The 18,768-nt window shown below is 42.2% G+C and overlaps 1 protein-coding gene across 2 annotated transcripts; it reads left to right on the plus strand.

The window, feature by feature from the left end:
* Window positions 1-6: 6 nt before the first annotated feature.
* Window positions 7-17,768, plus strand: ZC3H11A (zinc finger CCCH-type containing 11A). Of its 2 annotated transcripts, none has more exons than XM_009638225.2 (17): window positions 7-6,782; window positions 7,154-7,355; window positions 7,539-7,658; window positions 8,662-8,785; window positions 9,232-9,435; window positions 9,750-9,866; window positions 10,389-10,466; window positions 10,928-11,038; window positions 11,770-11,832; window positions 12,090-12,185; window positions 12,396-12,461; window positions 13,010-13,510; window positions 14,129-14,202; window positions 14,902-15,226; window positions 15,873-16,042; window positions 16,450-16,517; window positions 17,050-17,768. In XM_009638225.2, the coding sequence occupies exons 2-17, from the start codon at window positions 7,302-7,304 to the stop codon at window positions 17,312-17,314; spliced, it is 2,436 nt and encodes an 811-aa protein (XP_009636520.1). In that variant the 5' UTR covers window positions 7-6,782; window positions 7,154-7,301; the 3' UTR covers window positions 17,315-17,768. The 2 variants fall into 2 exon arrangements, with proteins under 2 accessions (XP_009636520.1, XP_035749702.1); XM_035893809.1 differs by having other exon boundaries at window positions 10,931-11,038.
* Window positions 17,769-18,768: the final 1,000 nt, after the last annotated feature.

The raw sequence follows: 18,768 nt of genomic DNA on the forward strand, positions 1-18,768 counted from the left end.
GAAGCAGCGTTCTGGGGCGGGCTCTGGAGAGGTTCGGTTGGGCACGTTGAAGGTCCCAGTGCAGGTCCCTTATACGTTATTTTGAGTTAAAACCTTGTGCCTTCCTTTTGTAGCAATGCGTATAAGGGGCGTGCTGTAATGTAGTCATCTGACAAATTGCTCCTCCGTTCCCCAAAGCAACTGCCTTCAGGATCTGACTAACTCTGGATGCACCCGGTTGTCACCTTAATTTCTCCTTTAGGTTGTTTAAAACAACCCAGTTGGGTGACGTTTTGGTTTTGTTTCTTAAGAATTGGATCAAAGAGGTTTCTGTTTTCTGGCACTGGTGTTTATAATGAAAGTGCAAAAGTGATTTTTACTGTTGCAGGGATCCATATGTGGAGCCTACAGATTGTTCCCAGAACTGGTGCTTTGGGATGCACGCTGCGCTTGGGGATTGAGCTCTGGGCCGTGCTTTCAAAACAAAACACTGCGTGTGGTGTTTGACTGTAAAAAAAGGGGATCTCCTGGGGATAAGGGATTTTGAAATTATATCAGAATCACTGCTGTGTCATGTGGTTGAATTGGACACGCATTAAACTGATCAGGCTGAACACATAGGCTGAATTTGTTGCTGGGTGGCGAGGTTTTTCAGGAGGAGAGCTAGTCTGGAGAAAACTTCCTCTTGCTGTTGCTTCTGGTCTAAAATGGCACCCTTCCAAATGGCTGCTTCCAGGGGAAATTGACTCTTTGAGATTTAATAAAACATTTCAGTGAGGAAGCTCAGTCCTCATAGTAAATTGCTGCCAGGCCCCAGCGTTGATTTCAGAAATAGAAAAATAATGAGTGTCATCTTCTTAAGTATGCCTGTCTCACCCAAGTGTAGATGTAGCAGCTTTAGCAGTCCTCTTAGTTTGGAACTGATTCCCAATGCCCTTTCAGACATCGAGGAGGAAAAGCTGGTGGACAGAGAGAACAATGGAGGAGAGCCACCCACTGAAAATGTAGGAAAGAAGGGTTATGAATTAAGGGAAAGCCACTACATAAAAAATTGGTGCTATCTAAAAATTTGTTATGGATTTGGGACCTGCAGATACTGCTACACCTGTGTGTGCTGCAGTCCTGCCTGTTGCCACTGAGCAAGGTGGAGAGAGCTTCTTTGTTGAACGCAGTTATGTTAAAGCATGCACTGTTGCCTGGAAGAAGAGCAGAGACTTCCATTGCGTGGAACTTCGGATCTGCGGTTCACCTGGTGTGCCGTGTCCAGCATATGGTTAGAAAAAAAAAAAAAAAAAAACCAACTGTGGCAAGCCAGGTACTCATCTGGGGACATTGGGGTCTTCGGTGACATCTCCAAGCAGAGCACTGTGTACGTTAGGCTGTGGCTAACTGCCAGGTGTCTCGGCTGTAAGTGCTGTAGGGAGGGTGAATATACCTGTAACACGTCTGTGTCAACTGTCTCCCCAGACATCAGTTTTAGCAGTGGGAGTTTGATGTAAGTTCTCAGCTCTGACATCGGCAGTGACAGTGTGACAGAGCCAGCAGGATGGTTTTTCAGCTGGAAGAGGACTGGACTGCAAATGTACCCGGGTAAACGAGAACTGTCAAAGAGATTTGCCATAGATGTGGGTTACCAGTGTAGCCGTTGCAGCTGCAGCAATAGTGGATCCTGGAGCATCTGGAGAAGACGGGAGTTTTTTTTCATGGAAGCAATACTATCAAAAGCCTTTTGATGCCAGAAATTAGGACAAACACATCTGTTGTCTGGAAATTCTCAGTTGACCCTCGGTATACCTGGCACATTCCTTGAAATGTTTAACAAGTGTGTCAGGCAGGGCAGGGACTTGCCTTGGCACTTCCATGTTGCAGCAACACTTGCAGACCGCACATCCTGCATGCTGGGCACCTAAATCTGATGGTGCTGCTGGTGACCTGAAGCTTGAGAATTACTTCTGGATTTTTCAGCTGTTCCACGTGAATGTTTGCCCCATGAAGGTGATGCATTGACCTATTTCTTTTCAACAGATAGGCTTCGAGCCAGTTGTGGTTTAACATCTCCAGGCTTGGGTGCTCCTATTCCATCTTTGCCTACTAAGCAGGTGCTTGGTAGGAGCAGGGACATAAATCTTAACTGTGGGACTCTCAACTACATACTGCTGTGAAGAAACTCAGATATGAGAATGAACTTAAATAACAGATAAACAGAGCTATGATGAAATTGATGACTGAAGACACTTTTTTTTTTTTTTTCAGTGCCAACTTATTAGAAGTTCATACAGATCGTGGTAATAGAAAGTCAGTTCCCATCTATGATATGTGACTATACAGCATTGTAAAAGAAAAATGTTTCATAGCTTTCTCCAAAACATGATGCAAAACCACGCATTTAACTGTAGATACATGGACTCTGAATGAACCACAGCCTACTTGACAGCGATGGTCCAAGGATACCTTTTGATACGCTGCACTAGCCGAAGCCCCCTTTTAGAAAAAAAGCAGCTCCTTCCCACTGGCTTTGCTAAAACTTCTGCAGTAGGAAGTGTCCTACAAGAACCAAGTTACCAGATGGATGTGTGGCTTTCCCTTAATCCTCTAATCCCAGCTTTCCAGCTTCCGACAACACTGCTGCTGCCTTGTGCAGTGCTAGGTGCCAGCTGCCATCTTTTACGTATATTTTAAAATTAATGATTCAGGACTTTGAGCACAGGAGCACCGAGAACAGGTTAGCAAGTGCTTAAGAGATTTGCTTGCTCATTCTGCTGAGGCCCATCAAATTCTTCAGGAACCTCCAGCATTCAAACCATTTTTCACAGGATCACTTGAAGCAGGAAATTGCTGCTCAGCAAACCTCTCTCTACCTTTTATATGTTAAAGTGACTTTAAAACAGCAGAAGGTGGAGCAGTATCTGCCTGGGGGTGGGGGGGAGAATGGGGCTATTCTCAGCTGGTTCCAGTGGTCCCAGATGTCTGATGAGTGCAAGATTCTTGGCCTGCAGGTGGAGGCCAGTGGGGAATTGCAGTTCTCAGTCAAGTGCTGCTATCGGTCACATCCTTCTGGCTTTGCAGAGCACGTGGAAAGACTTTCAAATCGAAGGTGTCACTGTCACTCTTGAACTGCGAGATGGGTGAAATATCTTGGGCTTGAAACTGATTCTCTATGGATTGGTGCACTTGGATCTCTATGCTTTGTCTTGGCCACTTTACTAGATCCCCGCTTTAAAGGTTGCTTTGAAGAATTCCTTCTCCTGCATCTTGATGCGTCAAGCTAAAGACAAATCTGTACTGAAGCAGTGTCTGATCAGATGAGTGCTTCAGTACAGGGTTATTCTTTGACAGTTACAGAAACACCAGGCCAATCAGCCCTTTCAGGAACAGATTGATTTGCCTCTCATCTCAAGGAAAAATGTCCTAATTCAGGTCCCTGAGTCTTCACCTAGAGTTGTTCCAGCCAGCAAGGGAGCAGCTGTGCCTTGTGGCTGTGGCAACTTGCAGCTTGGACTCTTATAGATCACGATGAAAGGTGACCCTGACTTGCTGGTGGGGGAAGCCGAGACGATCATCTGCTTTAACCTTTGCCTCCTTGGCTGGCAACCTTGCAGCCTTTGCTCTGAGTGGGTCTTGAGTGCGGTAACCCTCAGTCTCAGAACAGCTAGAATTGACTAAAAGAAAGTAAAAACTAGAAATTATGACTATTCCACTTCAGTTTTGGACATTTTGCTTTAGATTTTCGTATCGAGAATGAGATGTGTTAGCAAGAGGTTCTTCCGTGCTTCAGACAACACGGAGATGCGTGGTTTACGTATGCATCAGTGCGCTGTTCTTGATGTAATTTGTAACACCTAGCGCACACCTCCCCTTCAGCCTGTGCAGTACAGTCACAAGGGGGTAAATCAGCAGCGGCTGTTTTGCAGCTGGGGTGAAAAAGGGGTGACCTATTGAAAAGGGGGGCTAGAACATGGAGTGCCTGGTGCTCTTCCTTCCTTGTCGTCTTACTGTCCTAATAAACAGGGGTGGTGAGCCAGCAAGAGAGACTGTCCACGAGAAATACTTCATACTTTATAACCAAAAAGTACCTGTAGATAGGTGCAGTAATACTTCTCTCATGCGTTTGTTGAGGTGCAGAAAAATTCTGTTCCCTTCTCGCTCTTCAGTACAAGACAAAGGTCAGCAAGCTGGGGAGTTAGACCAGGGAATAGGACTGCTTCTTCAGCGCCAAGACAGACGAGCTTATAAAACAACCCAGACAGACTTCCGTTCTACTGTTTATCTTCCCTTAGCAAAGGTCAAATTTATGGCAGTTGTTGGCCTGTTTTTTCCTGACCCCTAAAATTTTTTTACAAAGTGAATTGAAAATCTCTTAAAACAAAAACTTTACTAGAGTTCTGGAGAAAAAAAGAAGTGTTTAAAATTCTTACCAACTTCCATTAGAGACCTGCTGAGTGCACCAGAGTTACTCATTTTTATTCAGACTTTCAGGGGTTAGTTCAGTTGATTTCTGTTCAGCACTCTGATACCTGTTTAAAAAAAATTTTTTTTAGTTAACCTTTTTTAAAATGAAAGGCCTTTTATGGAGTTTAGAACTATGAGGGGGGGTTGGGGTTTTTATTTTGGTTTTTGTTTGTTTTGGTTTGGTTTTGGTTTTTTTTAAAGTTTTGCTTTTTTCCCATTCCTTAAACAAGGTCCACTCAAATTCCGAACAGCTCTTGAAGTCTGCTCAGACATATGGAAGGCAACAAGCAAAATGCTGAGCTGCTTGAGCATTCAGAAGAGCTAAATCTGAGGGGATTTCTGTTTTTTGTTTTTTGTTTTTTTTTTTTTAAATATTTTTTTGTCTCCCACGGTGGTGGATAGGATGCAGTGATGCTGCGTTATACAGGTGTCTCTCACTTCCTAGGGAAAAGAAATGCCGCCTTCTAGACCATGAATTCCTTCTGATTTGGATGTGAATGCCTCTGCGCAGCAAAGCAGTGGTCCTTCGTTGCCATCTATTTAAGCTGGTGCAAACTGAAAAAAATCATGCTTGAAATTTAATTTCATTATCAATGGTCTTGGTAACACATTTGGAAAAAATGTTTCTTGTCAAACTTCTACCTGAAGGAGCACCAGTAAGGTTTAGAAGTAGATGCACAGGAATCCATATGACACAAAGTCTGGTTTTGAAGGTGCTAGAGGTCAAAAGTGAACAGTCACATCAATATTGAAGAAGGGAGGAAAACCTTGCACTTAACCATTGTTTTTATTCCCTTTGTCAAGCAGTCAAAAAAGCAATAACTAATATGAGAACCCAACTTTTCCTCTCTTTATTTTAGATTTGGGAAAATTCCCTGCCAAAAAAAAATATCGTGGAAAATTCACTAGTGTTTGTGTGAGTAAAAGGTTCCAACCTTTTATTATTAATTTGTAAGAATTATTTCATTGAGTTTTGTCCAAAAGAGTCAGAAGTACTTTGCACAGAAATGTGCAGCATTTTAATGAAAGGGGTCAGAATCACTTTAATTTGAACTTTATCTGGTCTGGTTGCAGGTTTTATTGCATTTAGTATCTTTAAAAAAAAAATAAGAATCAAAATACCTGACTTCACATCAAAAACAACTGCTTGTGGCTAAATAAAATCGGTTTCAGCTCTTGTGGCACCAAAAAATCATCAGCTGTTGAATTGGACCTGAGCCATCTTTTCAAACATTACGTGATCTTGCAGCGATGGATGATGATGGATATCTGGATTAGGGAACAGCATGTGATGGCAAATTCATAGTATTTGCTCTGATGTAAAAAGAAAACAAATTATTTCCTAAAATCAAAATAATTCAAAATTCTTGGTATCATGCAGCCATGCCACTTGCAAAGTGAGCATTTCCCTGCCTCTCAAAGCTTGCTGTATCCTTGATCTGCTGTCTTCCTGCTGTTAATTGATTGCAACTCTACGTGTCTGATCAGGGCTAAAAGTTGTTCTCGATACGGATCTCATACAACATATACTGTGCACGCTTGTGTGTATAGATATGTTTATACTGTATGCATGTACATACGTATGCATATTTGTGTGCTGGCCCTAAAATCACTCATGTTATAAAGCATCAGCCTTGAAGGCATATTCATCAGAATATTATGTAGACCTTTCATTTTTGCCTGTTCCCTCAAAATGAGAGACTTTTTATGCAGTCTTATGTGGCAAATAGCCAAAATCTCTGATTTTTATTGTCACTCTTGCTGACTTTTATTATCACTTGCTTTTGGTGTGTGTATAAACACATATGTGTATGTATATACATATTTGTGTATTTATACGCACAAGTATGTTTTTGTTGTACAGGTAATAAAGATGGGGGAAGGTTTTTGTGTTTTCTTAATAGGTGAAGAAATCTTGAAGACCAGAAATTGCAACTTACTGAATTTTAAATTAAAAAAAAAAAAAAAAAAAATTTAAAATTGTCCAGCTGTGGAAGATGGATCCTCATTTTTGCAGCCCCTTTGAATCACAAGTTCATCTTTAAATGCACTGGGGTTTTTTGTTGGTTTTTTTTTTTGGTTTTTGGTTTTTTGTTTTTTTTTTGAAGAGCTAACTAACCCTGGCTGTCTCCAGTCTGACAGTATTCAAATGGACTTGCTTCCTCCATTAGTTGTAAGATGTTTAAAAGCACATCCTATGTTTGAATTGTGGATGAGAGGTTCCCTTGGCAATGTGAGGAGGAAAATTCTTCCTACCCCTTTATTATTAATTCACGGATTCAGTGTTGGTTCGGCCTACAGGAGAAGTTAACTGGAAGTCTTTGAAGATCAATATCTTTGCTGAAGTTGTCCAGGTATGTGAACTCAAAGATCCATGGTGATTGGAAAATAATGTTTAATATGTCAATGTATTTTATAGAAATTATTAGTACCCACAGTTATTCATTGACTGATAACTTTTTTAAGTGGTGACTCTTGTGGGGCTTACAGCTGCATGCAGTAGTTTTTCCTGTGCTCTGAGGCATATAACTGTTACTGAGGACACAGAAGAGAATGCTTGCTGATGAAACCCATGTAGTTTTACAGAAGTTTGACTTAGTATTGAGATAGTTTTTGTGACCAACTGATTTCAAGACGTCGCCCCCCTCAAGACTAATTTGATTAACAGAAAACGGCTGTAAAAATGCTTATTATGTAAATATTTTTCACTTATGTCTTTCTTTAGGGTTACTTTTAAAAAGAAGATTTCACTGATCAAGCCAGTAGAAGACTTTCAGTCCAAGAAAGAGCGAAGCCAGCTCTTGCCAAGAGTAGAAGAAGTCCCGGTTGAGTGAACCCTCAGAACCTGAGCTTGTTCCAAGAATTTGTCCATTATGTCTAACCAAGGAGATGACTGCTACTTCTATTTCTATTCCACATGTAACAAGGTATGTTTGAGTTTCTTTTGCTTTGGAGTTGGTTTTTTTTTTTTCCTTTTTAGTTTTTAAGAGAGGAGGGGGAAGAGTGGGAGGAGACATACAGATTCCTGGTAACTTAATAAGTTACCAGAACAATTAACAGAATAAGATTCTGTTTTATTTTCCATTTTGTTGATTTCCTATTGATTACAGGGAGACAGCTGTTCCTTCCGCCACTGTGAAGCTGCTCTGGGGAATGAAACAGTCTGCACGCTCTGGCAGGAGGGTCGCTGTTTCAGGAATATCTGCAGATTCAGACACATGGAAATTGATGTGAGTGTTTGCCTAAAGATGTGTTCTCAAACTAAATCACCGAAAGCATTTTTCATTGCTGCAGGTGGACTGAATGTGCTTTTCCGTGATAGATTTACTTGCTATAAAATGATACTGGTTTCTGTTACTGGCAGTGGAGTGGGAGGAAGTTGGGGGAAGAAAAAACAATGTCTTGGGTATATCTCAGCAAGAAATTTTTGTATTAGATGCTGACATTTTTTTAGCAGAGGCAAAAGCAACCGCATTGGTCAGACTGCTTAAATGTGCTGGAGCAGGGTGGTAGTAAACAGCCCGCACCAGACTCCTGAGGCGGGGGCTTGGTGCTGGCCTGTCTGGTCATAATCATGGAATCATTTGGTTGGAAAAGACCTTGAAAATCATTGAGTCCAACTGTACCTGTCCACTACTAAACCATGTCTCTAAGCACCTCATCTGCCCATCTTTTAAATACCTCCAGGGATCGGGACTCGACCCCTTCCCTGGGCAGCCCTTTCCAGGGCCTGATAACCCTTTAGGGGAAGAAATTTTTCCTAATGTCCAACCTAAACCTGCCCTGGTGCAACTTGAGGCCATAATGGTCTCTTCTGTCCTGGGTTTCTTCAGATAACCTTGTTCTAACCTCTTGGGGTAGTACAGGGTGGGAAGAGAAAAGATGGGAAGGTACTAAAGCTCTGAAAGCTAAGTTCAGATAAATTTAACCTAGGCAATTTAAAACATTTTTCCCTCTGAATAACCCCAAGTAATAACTCCCCCAAACTGATTTGTGAGAGTGCCTGTCTTCTCAAACTGAACGATAGGAAAGCCAGATAATATGTAGCTGTTACAGCTTACGCAAACTTCATATATATGCCCTGAAATATTTATTTTAGTGATAAATTGACCTTTGGAATGACATTTCGGCACTGCACTGCACTGGTCCTATCTCTGGCAGGATGTGAAACTATATCTCTTTGCAAATCTAAGGTGAGTGTTACCATGAGCTTTTATTTCTTTCTGTCTTCAGAAAAAACGCAGCGAGATTCCTTGCTACTGGGAGAATCAGCCAGTAGGCTGTCAAAAATCCAACTGTGCTTTTCATCATACAAAAGGACGTTATGTTGATGGACTCTTCTTACCGCCAAGCAAAAGTGAGTTTCTTAGGTCCTTTTTCTTTAAGTATTAAAGAATTAATTTTGAATATTACTTACGAGTGGGTACAATACCGTAGAAGACATCAAGTAACTGTTCATTTATGAGTGCAGGGAGAAGTCTGCAGTCATGGGTTCTCAGCTAAATGGAATGTAATTCTGGTATCTAATGTTTTCTTTTGTGCTCAGCTTCTCTGTGCTTTGTGTGATTGGTGCCTTTCTGGTTGCTTTCCCCTCATTTAATCCTTTCTCGGTGGTAGGATGGTGAGATTCATGTGTGAAGGGAAGCTGTTGTTCATACTGTAACTAGGGGTAGGGAATAGGAGACTCTAAAATCAGTAGCCAGGTGGGTTATCTACCTTATCTACTATATCTACGCAGTGAGCGCAGCATTAGGGTTGAAGTTTTAAATGGCCAAATCACAAATGATCCTCCTCTTCCTCTAGCTACCCTTCCAAGTCCACCTGAGTCTGCGGAAGACGATGTGAAAATGGCTCAGATGTCACTGCAGCAAAACAAACTTTCTGTCCAGTCAAATCCCTCTCCCCAGCTGAGGGGGGTGATGAAAGTGGAAAACTCTGAAAATGTCCCAAGTCCTACACATCCTCCAGTTGTAATCAATGCTGCAGATGATGATGAAGACGACGATGGTGAGCATTTTTTTACTTCTTGAAGGCATTTTACTGTAAGTGGCTGTATAAATCACAGAATACCTGAATTGTGTAGTGTTTCATGTTACAGACAAGAATCTGGAGCCCTAAATATTTTTTTCCCAGTATAATTCTTACTTATGAGTTCAAGTCAATACAGCTGTTTGAAAAAATCCTTCTATAAACACTTGTGTTTGTAGTTAAAAATACAAACAGAATATGAAACAAGGACTGAAATGTATGAGCTACATAAACATGAAAAATCTTGTCTAATCCCTCCTGCATGACTGAATAGGTTTATTTTTGCCTTTCAGACCAACTTTCTGAAGAAGGAGATGAAACTAAAACACCTGTCCAGCAACCAACTACAGAAAACCATAATGGATTGCGGATGATTTCCACCAGGAAATCCAATGCTAATGCAAAACAAGGTATTCTAATAGCTGTAGTAGGATGGATGGGAAGGAGAATTTGACAATTAACTCAATACAATAGAACACAGGGTAGCTGGGTGGAGTCAGCTATTTCCGTGAGCTCATTCCTGTCTTAATACAGTCACGTGTCCCTTGCGACAGACAGGTAAACTCCTCTTTGTTTACTTTTGTAGAATAAAAAAGAGCCACGGAGTGGAGTTTAAATGCCTGCAAATCTGTCTTTTCAAGCATTGTGGAAAGCCATGTCTAATGATTGAGGAATCTAATACTGTGTAGATGGATTCAAATGCTTAAAACTATAGGTTTTACCCTGAAGGGTGGGAGGAGGGGTGAAGAAAGGTGCCAATTGCTTACCAGAACACCATCCGTTCTATGGCTTTCTTTTTACTTGTGGGGAATGTTGGCAGGGTTTATTTGAAATACTTTGGAAAGGTTCTGAGCTATAAGAAGCTTGAGGATCTGTGCTCTTCAGTTGTCTGCCTTGAAGCCTCAGTTTCATTAACTGTTTTGTGTTTTCAGATGACAATTTAAATTTTGGAATAAAAACGCTTGAAGAAATCAAATTGAAGAAACTAAAGGAAAAAACAAAAAAGCAAGGTGATGAGTTAATATCCCCTGCTTTCCTATCCTTCTGCCTTCTGTTCACCTTCATCTTTTTTTTTTTTTTTTTTTTTTCCTCTGATAATACCTGGATAGCTGACTATGCATCAGTGAACACAATTATTTGCAAAGGAAAGGAAATTTTTTTGCGCTGTTGGGTTCAGACTGGGAAATGATTGCAGCTGAGAGCTGCTTGAGACACACTTCCATGTTTAGCTGGGGGCCTTGAGCTACTTTGGCATGCAACCTGTTTTCTTAAACTCAAACAGCTGGTATTCTAGATTGGAATTTCAAGGGCAAATTAGAGGGAATCTGCTCATCTCTTATTTACATGCACCGGTCATTGTATGTTTGACAGTAATGAATAACTAATGGTTTTGGACTTCGTGATAGTTCCTCTGTTTTGCTTGGTTGGGGTTTTTTCCTAAATATCCTTATGTTTTGCTTGCTCTGATCAGAAGGTCCTTCAGGAGTTTCTGTTCATCCGCTCCAGTCTCGGACTATACCTGTACCAGAAAAGGAAAATGTACGGACAGTTGTGAGAACCGTGACTCTGTCTACAAAGCAAGGTAATTAATACTGTTGTTTCCACTTCATGGCTCCTAAACCGAAAGGTTAAGTACTAATTAAGATAATTCAGGCATCTGAGTCTGCTGGTGCTGCCTCTTCAAATAAAAACCATGCTTTTATGCTGAAAATCCCTGGCTGTATTGGAAAGATATGGCATTTGTAGGTGCTCAGTTTGTTGTATTGCAATAAAAGATCAAGAAGTGGGTTTTTTATCAGCCTGACATCAAGCCATAGCTAATCATATATTACCACCATCCTACAGACTCTGAAATGTGTGTAATTTCACTTTCGTCTTCCTGAAGTTGAGTGAGATTTGTGAATGAGCTGATGTGTTGACAGCATGTGACAGAATTAGTGTTTGGGTTAAGTGCAGTAGCAGCAGAGAGAGGGGCGAATGTCAAAATAAGCGTCGGGATGCAAATAAGGTGATAACTGAAAAACGGGAGTAATGAAAGGGCAGACCTATAGAAGAAGGTGTTGTACAAGAAGCCAATTGTTGAAGCGTTGAAGAGGCTGACAGTGGCAGTTTGCAGACAGTAGTATAAATGGTGGAGTTTGGATCTGCACAAATTTCTTTTAAAGGCAAAAAACGTGAAGAACTACTCGTAGTCATTTATTTATGTGGTTTGGCTACCAAAATAGTGTCTTTTTTGGGGACATGGGCTAGAAGGACAGGGCTTTTACTGGGTACTGGTTTCTGTGCACTAAAGAGATTAATCTTTGTTTTTAGGGGAAGAGCCTGTGATTCAACTGAATCTTGCCGAGAGACTGGGGAAACGGAAAACCTCCATGCGTAAGAGCTTTTTGTGAGCTGTTTGGGTGCCCTCATCTAAACATGACGATATTTAAGGGTATTTTTACTGTATGAGGGAGGAAAATACATTTTGGCAGAGATCTGCGTTGACTGCTGAAGTGGCAAATTTTGTTAGCAACTGAAAGGCAAATACAGGAAAATATACCTGGAAGAATTGAAGTTTGTGGCTGACTGTTCTAAAATTCTCCTCCAGAGAAAAGTTCTTGAAGTATTTCTTGTCTTTTCTCTTTCTGAAGCTGCTAAAAGTGTCCTTCCACTAAAGCGCAACCTTGCCGAAAGGCTGGGGAAGAAGATAGAGATTCTGGAGAATGCTGACAAAGCACCAAAGAGAGGTATGGCTGCTAAACAGGCATCTGGATTTGATGCACAGGTTTTCTATTTAGGTTTTCTATTTGCCCTTTCTTCTAATGATTCTTTTTGCATGTTGGTTGAGGGCTCAAGGTAACTTTGAATCCCAGCAATGTGATCTCTCTTGTTTCAAAATGTGTGCACAAAGTTGAGAGTTATGCAGTCTCCCTAACTTTTTCTGTTCTGTCTTGTAGTTCAAGTCCCCAAGTCTCTAAAGGAGAGGCTAGTATTGCCGTCTGAACAGACCAGTACAGAGACAGGTAATAACTGGATATTAAATATGCCTTCCCTTTTTTTTTTTTTTCTTTTCCTCATGAACTTCCATGCAGCCCTAACAGTTATTTTTAAAAAACTGCCTGATTCCTCTTGCTCAACTGCTGAAGCTGTCCTGATGGCCACTGTCAGGATTCTGGCTCTAGGTGTGTGTGTGTTTTCCACTTGTGCCTCATCAAGGTTTCACACTCCTGCTGTGAACCGTCAGAAGCTGCAGTATGCTTGCGCACCGGTAGAATAGAACCACTGCCAGGAGCAGGGGTTTGAGATGCTAATGGAGAGAGACAGTCTGAGAAAGTAACAAAATAAAATAGACGAATGTTCTCTGTGTCACAGCTCTCTCTGGATAGTGCTGGTTTTCAGTGGCTTGAAGGAGGAGGAGAATATTATGCAGAATAATGCTGTCCAAAGATGCATCTTGGGAACACTCAAACATAGTTTTCCTTAGTACTGTGACACATTTTGGAGACTTTAAATATTGTTGGCCTCTCTTTAAATATTGGTGTGCTTTTTTTTTTTTTTTTTATGACAACAGAGAAGGCTGCTAAGCCAACAGGAGAGATCCATGTGAAAACACTGGAGGAAATTCGTCTTGAGAGAGCTAATCAGAGACGAGGAGAACCTCAAGGAAAACCCCAGACTGAAGGACATTGTAAAACAGAAGATCCCAGCTCGGGGGCAAGACCTTCCCCTGCAGTTCGCATCAAAACTTTCTCAGGAGCCCTGGCTGAAAAAAAACACAAGCGATTGGAAGAAGAGAAGCAAAAACCAGAAGAGTTTCCTACCAAGACAAAAGTTGAGAGTGAGCCCAAGAAGCAGAGCGTACTCGCTCCATCTGCGCCCAGCAAAGTGCAGCTGGCAGAGCCAGCGGGTAAAGCCAAGCCAGCAGGAGAAGTGCGTATTAAAACCTTGGAAGAAATCAAGCAGGAGAAAGCTCTGCGGATGCAGCAGAGTGGAGAAAATGTGCCAGCTCCACCAGCACAACCTGAACCTGCCCCGCCAGGGAGGAGACTGTTACGGATCACCAAGCTAATAGGTAATAAGATGATCTGGTACCTGCCCTGGTGAAGTGCTCCCTGTCAAGCAAATTCAGTTTGCTCGGGATTCGCTTTGCTTTTTCCTTCTATGTATACTAGAGGATAAAAGAGTTTAAAGCTACAAAGTCAGAAGTCAAGAAAGTGCCAGAATATGCAAACGTACTATTTTCCATAAATTACAAGGTAGTTTTCTGTATTTCCCACTGGAAAATTCATTCATTGAGGAACTGTGTAGTCTGATTTATCCCTTCTATTTTTTCTGCCATCTGCTTGTGGAATGGGATCTTCCCTGTGTTAAATCCAAGTTTACCTTCTTTGTTGGCATATGTGTTGTTTAACTTGGTTACTGATGTGTGTGTATATATGTGTTTGCGAAGCGAGTATCAGCTTCTTAATGTGAGGCCCAGTTTTTGTCAAAAATGACAGAGCATTAAAGATCTCATCATTCAGATTATATAAGCCCTGTAAAAAGAGTGTTGCTTACTGTAGCCTTTCCCTCTGTCCCCTTATTAGACATGAGGAAATAAAGACAACATAAACACAACAGGGAAACGGGTAACCAGGTTTCTTTACTTCTGCTGTTGACAAAATTATTTTTTTGCTTGTTTGTTTTAAAGCACCTGGAAGAGAAGAAAAGAAGGTAGTGGAATTGAGCAAGCCTTCTCCCAAAGCTGTCTCTGCACCTGCAGAGGTGAGTCCTTTGTGAAGACATACATATATTCGTACAATTTTGGATAGATTTTGTTATGTTGTGTTTGTAACTCGACGCATGCTCCCAGTTTGAGTGTGTTCCTACCTTCCTGCATTTGGTAAGCGCTGCGGTGAAGTCAGTAAGGCCTGTTGCTTTCAGTAGCGTTTCCAGCCAGCGTTGTAATCCTCAAGCTGTGAATTAATCTGATTATACTTGACAGTGAATAAGAAACCCTATTAGCATCAGATAAAATCTGCGAGGTTAATGTGGAGGGAATGCTTTTGTTCTCGGTGACTTTATCTGTCAGACTTGAAGGGTATCTGAAAATCCTGAGGTAAGTATTTTAACAGAAAAGGCTAGAGCTTTGTATTGGAGGAAATCGGTCTGCCGGTGACTGCTGTATTGGTGCACTTGTATGACTTTCTGTTGCTTAAAAGGAGTTTAATAGATTACAGCTAGAGTCTTCTGCTCTGTTAAAAATCTTAGCTTGCTGTGTTGGGAATTGGAGGCTTTTGAAACAGTGTTTCCATAGCAAAGCATGGATCTTGCTACAGGCAACATTTTACAGAAAAAATGTCAGATCTGAATGGTATTAACATGCTCTGTTCCATATGGAGCCATTTCGGAGGGATTGTCTCAGATTTTCTTAACGAAATCCCATAGATTTTTGTCCTATTTTGTCCTTTTGTTTCTTTCTAGCCCTCTGATCAGAGTGCAACTAATTCTAAAGTTCAAGTGAAGAGCCTTGAAGAGATAATGAGGGAGAAGCGGCAACTGAAACAACGCCAAGAAGAGAAGCTTCAGAAGGAAGCAGCTGCTGTGCCATCTCCTGTTGAAAAAGCAATCAAGGATAAAACTCCAGCATCAGGGAGTCCTGAATCCACTGTGGTTTCAGGGTCAGCTTATCAACTTGCGAAGAGGATATTGGTGAAATCTCCAGAAGATGGGGTTGAAAGCCCAGGAAAGGATGCTGCTGTATCACCAGGGAAACAGGCAGCTCAACTTGTGGAACGGAAAGCTAAAAGTAGGTATTGGCCATATGCTAAGGAGTTACTTCAGGTCATGTTTTGAAAGAGTGGCAGAAGATGACAGTTTTCACGTTGTAACTCTGGCTCCTTTTTGTAACTTCTTTGCTCCTTTTCATGGCTTGTTGGCCTATAGGAAAGATGGGGACAGTCTTTTTAGCAGGGCCGGTTGTGACAGGACAGAGGGTGATGGTTTTAAACTAAAACAGGGTAGATTTAGACTGGATCTAAGGAAGAAATTCTTTCCAATGAGGGTGGTGAAATGTCGGAAAGGGTTGCCCAGGGAGGTGGTGGAGGCCCCATCCCTGGGAACATTCCAGGCCAGGTTGGATGGGGCTGTGAGCAACCTGCTGTGGTTCAAGGTGTCCCTGCTCCTGCAGGGGGGTTGGGCTGGGTGACCTCTAGGGGTCCCTTCCAACCCAAAACATTCTATGGATTCTATGATTCTGTGATTCTAAACAGAGTTTACTACGTGGAAATGCTGCTGAGAGTCTGGGAAATGGCAGTGTAATTGTGTTGGCCAAGTACATTTAACTGGAAGAATCATGGGACTGTTAAGAGAACCTGTTGGGGTTGGTTGGTTGGTTTGTTTGTTTTCCTGAGGCAGAGCAAGACTCTACGAGTTCTCTCTTCCTTTTACTCTAGCCAAATCTAAGGTATGCCTGAAGCCTTCGGATGGGAAAGCCACTTCCCCCACAAAGCAGACGCTGAAACGTAAGGCAGCTGAGAGTCATCCCTCTGCTGTGGCGGCTGTGAAACCATTGAATACCACTGGTGGTGACATGAAGGAGCCTTCAGCTAAAAAAGCGGCCGTGGTAAGGACAGTGGCTGAGGCAGTAGTGGGTCCCTAGTAAAATTTGTGCCCAGGTTTTACCCTCCTCTTGGAGAAAAGATGGAAAACTGAAATGTTCTACAGTCTCTGTTCCCTTTTAAATCCAGAAGTGGTCTACGGGATGGTCGTAGTACCTTTCTGCTTATTAGATGACTGGCACTGTTTACATAATACTCTGCTATGGCTTCTCTGTGGCGTAGAAGGGATTTGTCCATTAATGCTATATTCTTAAAAAAGGCAGAAGGTCGTTAGTAAACTTCAAATGAATACTAACTTTTCTTCAGGAGTGCCCTGGTTCTGTATCTTGGTTAAGGCTCAGCAATTCCAGTGGAGGAAGAATCTACTAAGACATCTTCTACCTGTGTGTCATAAACACTGTCTTCTTCCTAGGCCGTTGTTCCTGCTTTGCCGGAGGACAGCCTGGTCTCCATACCTGGGAGAGAAAAACCCAAAACCAGGTAACAAACACAACTTGTTCTTTTTCTTGATCCGCGTGTCTTTCACGTGAAACAAGATTTTTTTTCACATGTGGAAAAATGTAGTTTTGAGATAATTAATGACAAAATCCAGCAAAGTAACAAGTCATCTGAAATAATTTGCTAGCAGGTTTAGGTTCATTTCTTAAAGTGCTGCAAGTTGGTACAGCTTTTCAGTGACTTCTTGGGTTTTCTGAATGCCTGCAGAGATTGACTTCTTAACCTTTTTATAGTCAAACTAGTAAAGGTGGCAAAGTGTCTCTGGCTACAAAATTTGAACCTCCTTTGCCAGACCCCAGCTGCTCTGTCTTCACGGATAAATCCCCAAACTGAAAAATATATCTGCAGATACACTGGACGCGAAAAGTAGCCCCGGCTTAATTGAATAACAATCCCTGTGTAAGGTTGAGGTATAGGAGGGATTAACTGCAGTTTTAAGAGCCAGTTTGCAGAAAACATCTCTCTGGTTAAGGGATGTCATACACTGATTTGTTCTCTTTCTTGTTCTTCCAAGTCCTGAACTGCATATTGGAAGCCAGGCAGACTCCGTGCCACAGTCAGAGGTCTCAAGCTCAACTTCAACTTCTTCACAAGTAGCGGTAAAGACGCGCCGGTTGAGCTCCACAGGGGCTGGGAAAGCTCCCTTATCTGTAGAAGATGACTTTGAGAAGCTTATTTGGGAAATCTCAGGAGGCAAACTGGAAGCAGAAATTGACCTGGACCCAGGGAAGGATGAGGATGATCTTCTCCTGGAACTTTCTGAAATGATTGACAGCTGAACTGCACAGACCTAAGGTTTAAGAAAAAAAAAAAAAAAAATTAAAACTCTATATTTTGTGGGATACCTGGAGGTGATCCTTTTTCTAGCTGAGGCTTTGCAATGAGTCTTAAAGCACAGTTGAACTGGTAGAAATTGGCAGTATCTGCACTCAGTTGTCCTAAATTTCCCTGCTGGTCAGAGTCAAGGTCCTGTGCATCCATTCTGTGACTATCGGTGGCTACCTTCAACATTAAGAGGACAAAGCACTTGTTTATTTCGGGACAGAGACAAGCCCATCTACAAACTGTGGTGGTTGTGAACTGATCTACTGATTCAGTGATGCTCTGAAGGCTTAAACTTAAAGCTTCTTCCCCACCCCCCCTTGGCAAAACTCGACATTTGGCGCATTTCAAAGCTTTGGTATTCTGATTTCTTGGACAATTGAGATCTAAAGCCTGGAGTTACTATGTCAACTCTTGAGTTTTATTTATGTATGCTATCATTTTGATGTTAATCTTTTAGGGTAACTTAATGAAAATGTCGGGGTGGGAGGGAGCAGAACAATTACTCTAGTATTTCGGACCAAACATGCTGCCAAGGGTGGTGGTTGGGGTCAGTCCATCCAGCCTTACTTTGAATTATCAGGGATGATACAATATCAGTGTGAAAAGCAGCAGCTCTGCAGTACAGCTAGAATACTCCCCTCCCCTTCTGCTGTACTGTACTGGAGCCTGGGGGGGTTTGGTGCTTTTTGCTGATGTCATTAGGATTTTGGGGTGGGTAGACAGGATTCCTCTCGTAGGCTGCAGTAAATTGGTAAAACTAGGACTTGGTTTAAGTGCCTCTCGGTTCCAGGAATTGCTCCCCTGAGCTGCCGGCTCCTCTTCTGCCGGGAAGCGTCGGCCGCTCTCACTTGAGCTTTGTCAGCTTTGTCTGGAACCTGGTACTGCTGCAGGACCAACCGCCCTCTCCTTTCTGGGCATGCCCCGGGGATCCTCCCTTAGGTCTCCCCTGCACCCGTGGCCGAGGCTCCAGCTCTGTGTAGAAGCGGGCGCTGGAGGCAGGACTGGAGGTCACTGGTCTGCCTCGGGTGCCTACGTGCAGTCTGAATTTGTGACCCTGCAAAAAAATAGCTGAGACTGGGGTGTATTGTGTACCCTGCCCCCAGTGATCCTTTTCCCTAGCAGATCTATTTTGAATTATTTTTCTTAAAATTTTGAAGAACTTTAGTCTCTTCCTGCTATGGTTTGTGAAGCTGTGGGGGCCCTCAGGCATTTGCTGCTGGCAGAGGAAAAATCAGTTGTTTGCGTTGATTGTACATACTTTCTCTTTGGAAGAAAACACTTGTGTGCTTTGATAATCCACTGTGATGTCTTAGTTCCTAGAGGAAAGGTTTGAAACCAAAATTTAAAAAATTGCTGTTGCGGCTCCAGCAGGGTCACCCAGCCCCGTGCTGCCAACCCTTTATCCTGC

Source organism: Egretta garzetta, unplaced genomic scaffold, assembly GCF_000687185.1.
Source record: "Egretta garzetta isolate BGI_Z169 unplaced genomic scaffold, ASM68718v1 scaffold105, whole genome shotgun sequence".
NCBI classification, from domain to species: Eukaryota; Metazoa; Chordata; class Aves; order Pelecaniformes; family Ardeidae; genus Egretta; species Egretta garzetta.